This window comes from Sorex araneus, chromosome 2 (assembly GCF_027595985.1).
Source record: "Sorex araneus isolate mSorAra2 chromosome 2, mSorAra2.pri, whole genome shotgun sequence".
Lineage (NCBI taxonomy): Eukaryota > Metazoa > Chordata > Mammalia > Eulipotyphla > Soricidae > Sorex > Sorex araneus.
In genome coordinates, this window is record NC_073303.1 from 49,368,306 (window position 1) to 49,383,859 (window position 15,554).

Sequence of the window (15,554 nt, forward strand, 5' to 3'; positions counted from 1 at the left end):
GGCTTGCCCAACCTCAACTTTTACTTCCTCAGTTCTTACCAAGGAAGTTCCAAGAAATTAAATTTCAGAAGAGCTTGTCTGAACAACGAAATTCTTCATAGTTTGACTGCAAGCATCAACATAGCAGGTAACTGAGTGAATCCACTGGTCAGTTTTCAGGCCTTATTGTGCTACATTTGGCATGTGGGCCAGCCTGGGTCCTTGACTCACAATCTGCATTCGCCTTGTGGAGGCCAAACACCTCATGGTTTCAAATCCACACCTATGTGGGTCTCTCTCCCAGATGTGTGGCTCCAAACACCATTCATCAGATAGAACTTCCCATTTATCTGGTGTGGACTTCTCCTCTGAACTCCAGATTCATATATCTAACCTGATATTCCCTACCTGTCTAATAAGCATTTTAAATTTAGTAACCCACAATAACTGCTAATGTTCAGTTGCCTTTGCATTTACTCTTCTGTTAGAAAATCACTCCACCTTCCCAGCTTCCCAGGCTCTGTTAGAATTATCCTAGACTGCCCTTTATCATATCTCTTCTGTCAACAAATCTGTCCCCTCTCTCTCCAATATAGAATATAGACATTTCTCAATACCTCGACTGCTATTTCCTTAGACCATCATCTCTCAGTAACCTCAGGTTATTCTTCTCTTAGAAGAATACCTGTCTTTTCTCTACTTTTTTCACATTGAAGGATCTTATTTTAAGAAAATTTCTAATTCACCATCATGAATACAAAGTCATGAAGCTATTTGTGATTGGGCCACAACATTCCAATGCCAGTCCCTCCACCAGTGTCCACTTCCCCCACCAATGTCCCCAGTTTCCCTACCCCTCCCCAGCCTGCATCCATGGCAGGCACTTCTTCCTTTTTCTTTTTTCCTTTTTGGTACTGGGTTTACAGTGCTCTTAGTGAAAGGGTATCATACATATCATTTTTACCTCCGCTCAGCACTCAACCTTTTTCCTGCATCCATAAGGTACACAGAGGAAAACAGAGGTATAACTCTCCAGGAAATTAAAGTCAGAGGCATTTTTAAGAATGAAACACCATTGACCAGACCAAACAAAGATAAACAAATGGGTCTACACGAAATCAAGAAGTTTCTGCACCTCAAAGGAAACAATGACCAGAATACAAAGACAGCCCACAGACTAGGAGAAATTACTTGCCCACCACTCCTATGATAAAGATACAAGATACATAAAGCACTGGTAGAACTTTATAAGACAAAAGATTCAACCCCATGAAAAACTGGGGTAAAGAGGTGAACAGAAATTTCCCTAAAGAAGAAATATAAATGGTCAAGAGGCATCTGAAAAAAAAAAATCTCTAATCATCAGGCTTACTCTTAATAAGTTTGAAAACAGATGGGCTATTATTCCTCTTCTTTATTGATCACTTACCCCAACTCCCTGTAGTTTGCCCCCTAGTTAAATTAATACCTTACTTAGCCCTCCAGCTGTCACACCTGCATTCTCCCCTGCCTTCTTGCACCAGAGTTCTCGACCTCACTTCTGAATAGTTCTGTTCCAACTCTGCTGGTGAGCTGTTCCTCAAATATACCACATGCTTGCTCACCTCAGGGACTTTGCACTTGCTCTTCTCCGTGGAAAGCATTCTTCTACCATTTCTATCGGCTCCTTCATAAAACCCTTCACCTTCTCAGTGAAGGATTCCGTACTCTGCTTTATTTCTCTAGCTATTTCCTATTTCATTCTTCTTTTCAATAATATACTTATGGCTCATCTAATGTACTAATCTATTTCATATTCAGTTTCATTGTCTCTGTTAAAAATGCGGGCACAAAGAAGACGGAAATCTTATCTTCTCTGTGAGGGCTCTGTCACTGTCCCGGCTCATGGTAGATATTTGGTTCATTTTGTCAGGATTCAGTGTATGAATCACCTTAGCCCACAGAGTAGAGCTCAGACTGTCGCCCCCGCCCCGCCAGCCTCACCCTCAGTGTAATGTCCCGGCAATATTCCCCTGTGTCTGTGCCTGTTCTCTCTGCAGGTCCCCAGGAACTACAGAATGACAAGCGTCTCGAGAAGCAGAAAGAGGCCTCCAGCTCCAGGCAGGCCACCAAACACCTGAGGGTCAGATACCCACTTCTCTACAGCTGTCCACAAGAGCCTGGGACCTGCCAGGCAGGGTCCAAGGAGGAAAGAGGGGCTGGCAGGAAGGCCCCGCCTGGAGGGCGCCTGGGGAACCGAGAGGCCGCTCGAGGCTTCCCATCCCGGCGGCCCGCCCCGAGCACGTGGACGCCCCTTCCCATTCTCTGTGGGGTCTGGCGTGGCCGTGCGCGCAGGGGTCGCGCTGTGGCCCCGGGGAGAACGCAAGCGGCCCGCGAGGCGCCGCGTCCTGGGCGGGGCGGGGCGACGGGTGTCCCCGAGGCGGGGCGGGGGGGGGGCGGGCACCAACGCCCGCCGGGTCCCCAGTGACGGCGCGGCCGGAGGCGCCAGTGGCACTCCGAGTGGTGCAGCCCGCGGTCTACGCGCCCTTCCAGGCTGGCCCGCGGCGCTCCCGAGAGCACCTGAGCGCACCTGAGCGCACCTGAGCGCACCTGAGCGCACCTGCCCGCACCTGCCCGCACCTGCCCGCCCGCGCCGCACCTGCCCGGCCCGCACCGCGCCACAGCATGACGGAGAAGGCGGCCTTCGACACGGACATTGTCACCCTGACCCGCTTCGTCCTGGAGGAGGGCAGGAAGGCTCACGGCACGGGCGAGCTGACCCAGCTGCTCAGCGCGCTGTGCTCGGCCGTGAAGGCCATCTCCACTGCCGTGCGCAAGGCGGGCCTCGCCGACCTGTGAGTGCAGCGGGGGCCGCCGCACCCCTGCCCGGCCGCGCGGGAAGGGGCTGCGCCAGGGGTCGGGCTGCGGGTGCCCTCCCCCGCGTGCCAGGCTCCCGCCTCTTTGGACGGCCCCACTGGAGGAGGGTCCCGCGGGGGGCGCGGGCACTGCAGGCGCCCTGCGCGCAGAGCGCGGCGTGGCCCGCCGGGGCCAGAGTCCTCCGAGCGGAGCCCGAGGCTGGGCGCCTCCCACCCAAGCTCCGGGAGCAAAGGGACCCCAGACGGCTCCGAGTCCAGGGAACGCCACTGCTCGGTGGCCTCGCCTTCGCGGCCGGGCACTGGCCGGCCCCCGCCCCAGGCTCCCTCCGACGCGGCCAGCGCCTGGGAAGCCCCTGCGAGAGTCTTCCGCTCGCCCCCCGGGAACAGTCACGACCTGCGCCACGGCAGTGGCCGCTGCCACGCGCGCTGCTTCCCCACACAGAGGCGGGCCTGGCAGTGCTGGGAGAGGGGTGGGAGTAGACAGGGAGGGGGGATTCCATCGCTCTCCCCGCAACTCCTCTTAATAGTGCTCTCCTGAGAGATGCAGGAAACTGTAACGTCTTAGTTCAAAGTTTAATTTGTAACAAGTAGAGGTAGCCTCACAGTTTTACCTGTGTGTGTGTGTACGCGCGCACGCATGTGTGTGTGATGAGTACTTGACATTTCTTGTATTAAAATATCAGCATTATTCACAACAGCAAGGTTAACTCAGGAATGTAAGATGCGCTTTGAAGTGTATCTTTCCCACCTCTTAAAAAACCTTAGTGGGATTTTGATGTTGGGACTAGACAAAAGTACTAAACTTATTTATATAATATATGTACCTTATTTTACTAGATATCTGTGGATACAGTATTTTTAAATGTTATTGTTATAATCCCTTAATAAGTTGTACGTCTTGATAGAAATTCAAACTTCTCAAAAGAGCACAAAGGGAAAGGTGAAACTGATCTATGTTAATTCCCTGGTGTGTCTTCCATTAATGATATAATGGATATTTTCCCAGATACTTCTTTCTACTCTTACAAATTTATAAGAGATATGTATTTACATAGGTACACACAGAATAGCGAATAAATCATGCCTCATTATTCTGTAGATGGCGTCCATCATTCAGTAGCATATGATGAACATCCTTCAATATCAGGACATATAAATTCATCTCCTTCCTCAACTGTTACAACATCCCGTGGCATGGACATTTTTGAGATGTTTGACTTTTCTCCAGTGTTTAGGCTCTTACAGGTCTTTGTTTGTCAAGCACTATGCCTATGAAACAGTGTAAGTGCATTGCTGATGAGGAAAAATTAGAACCTATAGAGTGAAGTATTTCTTGTGGATACAAGTGTTGGGTTGTGTCAATGTGCCATGAATCAGGATGGCACCAATAAGATAGAATCTCAAGCTAGGTCTCTAAGTTCCATTCACTATCAGCTTCTCCATCCTGGATGAAAGGCCAGGGTACCTGAAAATAGCATGTTAGTACTAAAGACGTGCCCTAGTATGTATCCAGAGGGACAAGATGACTTCAGATTTGCAGAAACCTCACGGGAATCAGTTATGGTTCTCAAACATGATGTCTCTCAAGAAGACATCTACACATTAAGCATGGGCCCTCTCTCTCCTCTTTTCTCAAACAGCAGTTGGTACTACAGCTACTGTAATTACTCATAATAAGATGCTCATTGAGTCCTAAATTAACAGTGTAAACTGAAAAACTCAAAAGTCACCTTATCCAACCCCTCTTTTAGGGTTTGTAACCCTGGGGTCAGGTGACCTGATTCATGGCTTTTATTTTTTCACTATATGCCACATCTTCTTTAATTTTGCGAAGGTCAGTTAGAGCTCAACTGTTAGTTAAAATGTTTTTATTTGAATTTAGAATTGCATCCCATGATGTAATCTACTTTATCAAAGTTGGTCCTTGAAGCATTACCTGTGCAGGCTCCCCTCCCTGAGGAGAGAAGAGGCGATGTTCTAGATCAAATGCTGCCGGCCTTCTGCTCACTCACAGCAACAGTCAGCAACTCGCAACTTACACCAGTGTATTCCTGGATCAAACCCAAGTGTTCCCCTGTTTTGTTGTTTTCATTTCTTCTGGGAAAACGGTCTTATAAAAGTCTATATTTTTTCATTAGGTATATGAAATTAAAGAATTCACTGGTTCCATTCAGTTCCACAGATGTTATTGAATATGTACAATGTACAAAGTCCTAGAAGAGAATGAGGTGAAATGAAATTAGCTTATGTTGTGCACACACATGTGTGCACACACTTACACACATAGTGGGACTTGGTATAGATTTAGATAGAAAACACAGTAGAGATTCTGCAAACGCTTTCATTGAGGTGCCTAAATATTATGCCATGGACAAATCATGGAGCATCAGATGGAAGGTCACAATGAACTGGAAATGATGGCCATCAAGCCTCATGGCTAAAAAGCATTTTGGACTAGCTCAAGGTAAAAGTAGAGATGAGTTGGGAGAAAGTTCTGGGAAAGTGGCTTATTTGGTTTGATTAGAGCATGGAGCTGCAGTGCTGAGGCCTTTTGAAAGTTGAATTGTTGAGTAGACTGGGGGAGCATCAGATGGCAAGTGCGAGTCATTTAGACTTAGAGGTGTGCGAAGAGGAGAGTGCGGTGGGTGGTGGCAGGGTAAAGCTTGATATGAAGAAGATATGGCTGAAACCATGGAGTTGGGAGAGAAAAGATTAAGACAAGAAGAACATAACTGAAAAAGCAGAGCTATCAAAATAATAATCAGAAAAAGATTATTAAAGAAGATGAAGAGAGTTGGAAAGATAGTGCAGTGGATAGAGCATTTGCACACTATGTGGCCAATGCAGGTTTTCTTTTTAAAGATTTTATTACTGAATCCACTGTGAGATAGATCTTTATAAAGCTGTTCATAATTTGGTTTTAGTCATACAGTGTTCCAACACCCATCCCTCTACCAGTGTATATTTCCCAGCACCAGTGTCCCCAGTTTCCCTTCCATCACCTCCCCTGCCTCAGCTTACCTCCATGGCAGGCATTTTTCTTCTTTCTCTTTCTCTCTTTTTCCCTGTCTCTCTGTCTCTGTCTCTGTCTGTCTATCTGTCTCTCTCTCCTTTTGGGCATTGTGGTTTGCAGTACAGATACTGAAATATATATATTATATTTAAATATATATTATATATAAATATATATAAATCCTGTATATCCCCCAGCATGATCATTTCCAGCTATTATTGTCATCCTGGTCCTTTCTCTATCTTACCTACCCTCCACCCCACAAACACTTGTGCCAATCCAGGTTTTATCCCTGGTATCCCATATAGTCCCCCTGGGACGTAATTCCTGAGCACAGAAGAAGGAGTAACCTCTGAGCACTGTTGGGTGTGGCCCAACCCTCCCCCTTCAGAGAGGAAGAGAGACATAAGAGAAGTCTGATGTGGACTGGATGAAAAGAACAGAGGGATACTGTAGTGGACAAGGCACTTGCCCTGCATGCAGCTAATCTGGGTTTGATCCCCGTCCCCATATGTCCTACCAGTCTCTTCTAGGAGTAATTCCTAAGCATAGAGCCAGGAGTAACCACTGAGAATTTGGTGGTGTGCCCCCCTTTCTCCCCCCCAAAAAAAGACTATATTTGGCAGAACAGAAACATTTGGACCTTAAAACACATTTTGAGAGCTAGGTTCAAATTCTTTGCTCTGACATTTAATCCCTGCAATTGTCAGAACAGCCCCACACCTCAATTTTACATATTTTGAGATGCTCACAGCTTCTTTTCTTTAACCTCAGAGTGTTATGGGAGGGTAATCCAACTTTATTAAATGAGTACCAATGTTAACATTTTATTCTTAAGCTGAAGGTTGTTTTCAATCAGCTTGTACCATTATGTATTTTATTTTTCATTCATTAATAGTGACCTACACGTGCATCATGCAGTAAGTATGTATTCCAGACAAGATCATCATATGATGTTGACACTCACTGATTATGGATACTTTATTACATCATGTCCTTCATTTGGTGATCAGAAAAGCAACTTTAATACATATGTATATATACATCTATTTGTATATAGCACTGTAGCACTGTTGTCCCATTGTTCATCAGTTTGCTGGAGTGGGCACCAGTACGTCTCCATTGTGAGACTTATTACTGTTTTTGGCATATCAAATATGCCATGGGTAGCTTGCCAGTCTCTGCCATATGGGCAGGATACTCTCCAGTAGCTTGCTGGGCTCTCAGAGAAGGACGGAGGAATTGAACCCAGGTCGGCTGCATGCAGGGGAAATGCCCTACCCGCTGTGCTATCGCTCCAGTCCTATATTTGTATACACATATATATAACTTTTATACATGCCCTATATATAAAAATAATTAAGGGTACTCTTAATTGTTTGGTGAAAGAAAATAATAAATAATTTCAGTTTTAAGTTTTGAATCACAGATTGACTAATACAACCTCCAAATTCAATTCTCAAATACTAATCTTCATATTCACAGTTTATGACTTTTGACTTTGCAAACTTCTTCCACTTTGGGGCACACCTGGTAGTGTTCAAAGGCTGCTCGCCTGGCGCTCTGGAAACCGGCGATGATCAAACTCAGTGATACTCCGCCTCTCACTTTGTCTTGGGGGGTCTTCTGAGAACAGGCTCTTCCACTTATTCCCTTTGTATGTGACCAGCATCAACAGAAAAGGACCTGAAGTCGGGTAAAAAATAAATCAATCAGGGAAGCATAATCAGTTCTTTCTGAATTGCAGCTCTGCCTCCCCCCTCACGTCTAGAGCTGTGCTTCAGAAATGCAGTCTAAGGGAACATCTCCCAGTTATCACAGAAACAGATCCTAGCACTGTGAACTGAATCATCCCGTCTCAAAACCATACACAAATTTGAAGAAGCCATGCTAGTATTTTTGTTTGTTTTTGGCGGGGAGGGGCTTGCACCCTACTGGGGAGCAGCCAGACTCTGCTTGGGAGCTGCTCCAGGAGGTGCTCAGGAGACTGCGCGGGGTTAAACCCAGCCTGTGTGTGGCTGGCTAAGCCAGCTCTATGCCCCACAGTGTGACTGTTTAACCCACACTCCTCGGGACTTAAAAATACTGACCCAATTAAGCTTTCCTTCTAATAAGTTCTCCATTTTATGAATTAAAATGACTTAGAGCTTTTCAAATTTTCAGCAAGGGTTACACTACAATAAAAGAGATATTTCGATTATAGCTTCTCAAAGTTTTTGGGTTTTTTGTTTTCCAGTCTCCAGAAAGAGACCTTTTATGTTTTGGGGAGTTTAAAGAAACAATTACAATTGCTTGGTGTAGCTTAATTGGAAAACAGTTTGGACAGTTCTCAAAAAATTAAGACTAGAGCTTCTATATAATTCTGCAATTCCACTCTGGGTATCTCTGAAGAACACAAAACCATCAACTCAAAAAGATATTTACACACCATGTTCATGGCATCATTATTTACAAAATATCCAAGACCTGGAGACAACACAAGTGCCCAACAACAGATGAGTGTGTAACAAAATTATAATGTGTGTGAATAAAAAGCATTATACAATGGAATACAAGTCAGCAATGAGAACAGATGAAATTTTGCGGTTTTCTGCAACTTGGATGGGATTGTAGTGTGTCATGCTAAGTGAATTAAGTCAAAAACCCCAGTGACAAACACCAAATGATCACACTAATTTGTGGAATGTAAAAACAAGGATTAGACATTCCCTAGTGGAAACAAACCCAGAGACACAGCAATATATCTGTGATCTGAAGGGGCCAGAGGCTCAAGGGGAGGCTTGAGACAAGCATCCTGTCAATCTTGTGGTGGGTATGGTATAGCAGTACTACAAGGATAAAATAATATTGTCACATTGTAAAAAGTAAATACTTTTTTAAGATGCAACAATTTTAAAATGTAATAATCACATGGGCTTAAAATCTGACAGGACATTTTCTCAAACTTGAACCACTTGAGCTGTAGAACTTGAGCTATAGAAGTGAAATAGCATACACATATTAAATGAAATAACAGTGAGAATTGATCCAAGTGGAAACTTGGAAACTTGGAGCACTTTCTTTTGTTGCCCTTTACCTTTGAAAAAATTTTATATCAACAGCTTTCCTAGCAGTTGCCGGCAAAACTGACTTACAGATCAGACTTTTCTTCTCTCTCTCTCTCTCTCATTAATATAATAGGTGTCCATGGGCTCCATTAATAGTGAAGGTTGACATTTGGCTATTGTGAACCAGGGCATCATATAGATTAACCCTTATCTTTGAAATTCTGGAAACAATCAATTAAGGAGCTTAGACAACTTTATGGAGGCTACATAGTCAGTGAGAGGAAAGTTTGAACCCAGCTGTCTCCAAAGCACATGCCTGTTTCTCATGGGTTACAAATAAACAATGGGGGCTGGAGTGATAGCACAGCGGGTGGGGCATTTGCCTTGCACTCAGCCAACCCAGGTTCAACTCCCAGCATCCCATATGGTCCCCTGAGCACCGCCAGGAGTAAGCCAGGAGTAATTCCTGAGTGCAGAGCCAGGAATAACCCCTGTGCATCGCCAGGTGTGACCCAAAAAGAAAAAATAAATAAATAAACAATGAAGGCAGATGGGCATGGGGTGGAATCATCACCTATCTGTGTCAGGTTCTGTCATGAGCCCTTTACCTCTGTTAACTCTTTTACTTCTCCTCCTTCATCCTCTGGAGCACGTATTCTAATTTCCACTTGTGCAGATGAAAAGCCAAAGGTCATTTTGCACAATGACTTGTCTGTGGCTACTCAGTACATGGCAGAACTAGGCTAGAGCCCCAGTGCACCAGAGTCCCAGCTATGGAGGCAAGTATTTTCTGTGGTCTTCCTTTTGTGACAAGTTAGAAAAGCTTTCTTTCTTTGTTTTTTTTTTTTTTTTTTTGCTTTTTGGGTCACACCTGGCGATGCACAGGGGTTATTCCTGGCTCTGCACTCAGGAATCACCCCTGGCGGTGCTCAGGGGACCATATGGGATACTGGGAATCGAACCCGGGTCGGCCGCATGCAAGGCAAATGCCCTACCTGCTGTGCTATCGCCCCAGCCCCAGGAAAGCTTTCATATATGTATGTATATATGCATATATACACACAAATATACTTATTTTTATTAAAAACACTGTGATGGGGCTGGAGCCAAGAGTAATTCCTGAGTGCAGAGCCAGGAGTAACCCCTGTGCATCTCCAGGTGTGGCCCAAAAAGCAAAAAAATAATAAAAATAATAAATAAATTAAAATTAAAAAAAATAAAAACACTGTGATTTGCAAAGTTGTTCATTATCCAGTCATTTCAGACATTTAGTGTTCCAACACCACAAGTGTGACCTTCCCTTCACCAATGTCCCCATTTTCTCTCCCATCCTCAGCCTGCCCCCTTAGGCATATAACAAATTGATTTTATATTACTTATTCCAAAAAACCTTTAAGAAATGGCAAATAGAATTGTCAGAAAATAAATCAGAACCAATTTGTGATTGCTATATGATTTTAACCTATGTAAATAAATAAAATAAAATCCTATGATGCAATATAATAAAATGATTATTCTCATTTACATAAAGTGCTCAACTCAAATCAAAAGTATATTGCATTCAATTTTACTTTATATTTGGATCTCATTATGGTAATAATTATGCCTTATCTGTCTTTAACAAAACTTCTAAAGAAATTCTGTACTAATAATTTCGGAGCTTATGTGAAGTAAATAAGGCCTGCTTATATAAATTTCCCCCCTAAAAAAAAAATTTCCCCCCTAAACTTTATCTAAACACTGTGGCTTGCGAGGTCCTTTGTTATAGATACTCAGTATTCCAACAGCAATACTACAAGTCCGTATTTCAACCGCCATTCTCACCTCCCCTCTACCACCGCCCCCAATTTTTCAACTACCCCTCGAGCCTGCCCCTATAGCAGGCCCACAATAATTTCTTTTATATTGCATGTTATCAATAAATTGCTATGCGAATGATTGAAAAATATTTCCTTTGAACAAAATTATATAAATTGTTGTATCTTAAGTCCTTATGTGAGGGATTACTAAGATTTTGTTATCGGTTAAGCATTTTGTGTTGGTTAGTCAAGATCGGTTGCCTTCTGTTACATCTCGTCTAATCTAGAGTGCTGCTACTGGATTATCAGAGTTGTAGAGTTTGGAGCTATCCAAGGAAATCAGAATTTCTAACTGGGTGGCACAGCTGGAGTTAAATTTTTAACTGGGTGGTGACTTTAGGGTGTGATGTGACTTCTGGGGCTTCCAGAAGTACAGGGAGGTGGGTGGTAACCCATCCTGACTCCAAGGAAGTATGGGGAGTTTAGTTACAAAAATCCACATTCTTGAATTTATAGCAGGTTAATTTCTGGGTGAGACTTGGTCCCAAGACAATAGGAAAGCTTTCTCGGTGTAGAGTCTCTGGCGTAGTCAAGACTGTTTCTGTTGCTACATGAGCAGATCACTATTGAACCCTTTTCAGGGTGGGACAGGAGAAGGGGATAAGCTGAGATTTATACCTGGCTCAAATGTTTACACTTGATGAACCCATGTTTTTACCCTTTCATCTTGTTTTTCTTTATCCATTAAGTGAAAATTATAGTTATCCTATGGAAGTCTCTTTCTTTTTTTAAACAAGATTATATGATAATTTCTTTATATCTCTATAGCCTCATTTATTACCAGTGTCTTGTATTGTGTATTAATCTAAGAATTTGTGGTTCAAAACTTTTCCAGGATGGTTGATGCCTCCTGTTCATGGTAGTGACATGGGCGTTCCTTCAAAATGAGGTCTTGTGGGGCTGGAGAGATGGTACAGCAAGTAAGGCATTTGCTTTGCACATAGCCTACTTGGATTCCACTCCAAGCACCCCATATGATCTCACCAAGACTAATTTCTGAGTACAGAGCCAGTAGTCAGCCTCGAATACAGCTAAGTGTGTCCCAGAAACCAAAAGACAAATAAGAACAAAATGAGGTCTTGCGTCTAGTCCCCTCTATTCCCCTCTGGGGTAGTCTGGACCATTCCAGAACTATGGTTTGAAGTACTCAACAGATTCATTGTCCAAGTAAATGGTCTTCTGAGGAGCTAAGGCTCATGACTTCTATCAGTCCTGTAGATAGGTTACCCTGTCTTCTTGATGTGGCAACAGATAATAGTGAAGACTTTTATGAATCTATCCTTAAGAATAACATGCCTGATTAGAATACAAAAAATTCATTATTTTTGGGTGGGGGTCTGAAAATAAATCATCAACAAATGCAATGTATTCTTCAATTAATTAGTTCCTTAATGGAATTTCTGAGGTTTTTTTCTTTTTTTTTCTGTCATATTTTTAGAAATCTTGACTTCTAGCTTTTCTCTGACCGTTGGAAATGGACTCCTTCAAACTCGTCTTGGCTGCCTCCCAAACCTGATTGAGTATTTAGCTGAGCAATTCAGGTGGTGTAAGAAACACCACTCATGATTAGCTTCATGTGCTAAGATCATGTGCCATGAGTACTTGGTAATAATGCTAGAATTGTGTATATCATTACTATCAACATGAAAGTGTGGAAACTATTTCGAATCATGTTTGTACTTGAGAAAGTTTTCCCTGCTTTTCAGCCAGAACCATCGTATTCCAGGAAACTGTCTAAATGACCAACACAAAGAAAGAGGAGAGGCCATGTTCTATGTTTTCTAGACTTTCAGAGAACACAAATTTGATCCTTTGGCCACAAGAAAGAAAGGTGATGCTGTAGGCACTGTGCAAGAAAGGAGCCTCAGATGTTCCCCAGATAAAACTGGAAGAAGTGTCTACAGCATTGCTCAGCATGTTGGTGTTGGTGTTGTAAACTAGCAAGAAAAGGGCAAGATTCTTGCCAAGAGAATACTCTACTGAACATATCAAGCATGCTTAGAGTGAGATCATCATCCCGTTGATCGTTGAATTTCTCAAGCAGTCTCAGTAACATCTCCATTCGTCCTAGCCCTGAGATTTTAGAAGCCTCTCTTTACTCGTCCTTTCCAATGGTGCCGCATTGGAGGTTCTTTCAGGGTCAGGGGAATGAGACCCATCATTGTTACTGGTTTTGGCACATGAATACACCATGGGGAGTTTGCGAGGCTCTTCCGTGCAGGCAGGAAACTCTCGGTAGCTGGCCAGATTCTCCGAGAGGGAGAACTAGGCTATAAGATATCTCACAGCCGCAAAGCTTGGTTTTAAGTCTCTGGATGTGGGCCCTTGGTGGGATTCCATGGCACCAGGGGCAGTCCCTGGGTGTGACCACCTAGCTACTGGAAAGTGGGAAATCTGGGCAGAAGAGGCCCAGTCCCAATCTGAGCAGGCTTGGAGGTCTCAACCTTGGGCCCCACACACCAGGTTTCCTCTGCTGGTACCATCATATGTGAGACTCGTCCAAACGTGTGGAGAGGGGCCTTGAGCATGGCTGTGGCTAGGATCTGGAGGTCTTTGGCCACAGGAGTGCTGCTCGGGGCAGGGAGGGAAGCTGGAGCCCACCCCCTCTGAGGGGCCCCGGGTTAGACAGCCAGGCGCGCGGGCAAGAGTGAGATAATTTCCTGATACGTGTGAAGGAAAATAATCAGAATAAAGGAAGTCAAAGAGAAAGAGAAAGCCAACTGGCATGTTAGCCCATTCCACCTGTAGAAGCAGATTGTGTGAATCGGGAGAAAGGACCTGAGCTGCAGGCCCTGTTTCCGAGGCAGCAGGGCATAAAAGATGGTTTTTTTAAAGACCTCTGAACTCTACAATGCATTTCTTCTCAGTAAAAAATGTTTCTTCTTTCTTTTTCATGTCATTTATCCCAGAAAATATTGGAAGGAGGAAAGAAGAGGGAAAGAGAAGAAGGGAGAGAGAAAGGAAGGAAAGTAGGGAAGAAGTGAAGAAGTGAGATAGGGAGGGATGGAGGGAAGAAAGGAATGAGGGAGAGAGGAACATGGAGAGCAGCAAGTCCAAGACCATTCAGGACCGAAATGTGACTAATAACTTCCTGAAAACTGATCACCAGTCAAAACTGAAAACTCTATTTACAAAATAAAAAAAAAAGTAGAACTGAATGGAAGCAAATCATTCAGCCAACATAAGCTCTCCCCTCCTTCGGAGAAATGTGATGCAGAGCTCCAGAACAGTTGGGTTTATTTTCCAATCTGTTTCCTAAAGCTGCAAAGTTCCAGTGCACAACAATAGTTGCTGTTTCTAAGCAACTGTTTCTTTCTAAGTCAACGCTCATAAAGTTAAGACAGAGGAGTGTTTGGGGTTGGATTTTTCTGATATTGGATCTGTTTCATTCTGTCAGAGATACATGTAGGCTGTTGTGTGAAAATGCATGCTCAGGAGTTGAAGCAGTGACAATCAGTGTTTGCATATTCTCACAGTGCTCTGGGCTGGGGTGCCTCGACAGCTTTTCACTCAATCACAGCTCTTGGGTGGTATCTCTAAGAGTTCTATCTTCCTCTTTCCTTTAGCTCTCTTATCTTGTGCTGTGTTTTCCTTCTTGAAATTATTTCCCTCTTTTAAATGTTTTTATTCAACCTGCCTATTCCCTCATTCCAATGCACTTTTAGTTAGTTTGGTGCTGGAAGAGGGCGGGGCTCCAGGCAACCCAAGTGTGTTCCACCCACTGCTCCCACCCAGCCAGACTGTGTTTTAGGTAAGATGTGATTAATAACCTTTCAGATAAGATACCTGGATCCTGGGAATTCCGTAATGAATTGCAGCAATCTTGAACATAAGTAGAAGGCCAGGCATGTAGCCCAGCCATAGAGAGTCTCCCTTGGAAGGGAGGCCCCGAGTTCAATCCCCAGAATGAAAGAAAGAGGGAGAAGGCTTTGGGAATGAAACAGAAACTCCAACCCTCTCACACGCTCCTTCTAGGGCTCCTGTCAGGGTTGATCGGTTATATCACCAAGAGAGCCTGGCCTACACGTCAGAGTGAGTCCTGTCATGGCCCCTTATTCTCACCTATGTCCCCACCAACATATATGGTGTTTGTCTGATTTGGACAAGGCCATTCATGTCTCATCATAAGCTTACTCCTTGCAAATGGAGGGGTTCAGACCAAGGACCTTTCCTTTCCTTTTAGAAACCTTTAAAGCCATGGAATCCCTTTGCTGCTCCTCTTGTTCCCCTTCTGCATCAAATGTTTCCTGGTTTGCTCACTGTGACTCTGATTCATGTGCTTTGACTTTTATATGAAGAAGAAAAATTAGTGTTTTATTTTAATTCTGTTTGATTTTGTTTTGGGACCACATCTGGCTGTGCTCAGGACTTCCTCCTGACTCTGTGCTCAGGAGTCACTCCTAGCAAATCTTGGGGAACACCTGGAGTGCTGTGAATAGAGTCTGGGTCAGTGCAAGGCAAGAGCCCTAGTCACTGTGCTATCACTCCAGAACCACATTATCAGTATTTGAGTGTATAAAACACACAGATACATTCTATATCATCACTATTGAAGGCTTTTTAAAATTTTTTCAAAAGAACTAAACAAATTTTTGGGGCTGGAGCAATAGCACAGCGGGTGGGGCGTTTGCCTTGCATGCGGCTGACCCGGGTTCAATTCCCAGCATCCCATATGGTCCCCTGAGCACTGCCAGGAGTAATTCCTGAGTGCAGAGCCAGGAGTAACCCCTGTGCATCACCAGGTGTGACCCAAAAAAGCAAAAAAATAAAAATAAAAAAATTTTAGAGAGCCTCCAAGAGG

At 44.0% G+C, this 15,554-nt stretch overlaps 1 protein-coding gene across 1 annotated transcript in view; it reads left to right on the top strand.

Moving 5' to 3' along the window:
• Positions 1-2,472: 2,472 nt before the first annotated feature.
• Positions 2,473-15,554, top strand: part of FBP1 (fructose-bisphosphatase 1) — a 35,780-nt gene continuing 22,698 nt past the window's right edge. The window contains exon 1 of the mRNA XM_004602305.2: positions 2,473-2,813. Coding sequence (XP_004602362.1) covers positions 2,644-2,813 — 170 coding nt within the window. The 5' untranslated portion in view covers positions 2,473-2,643. The remainder of the gene's footprint in view (positions 2,814-15,554) is intronic.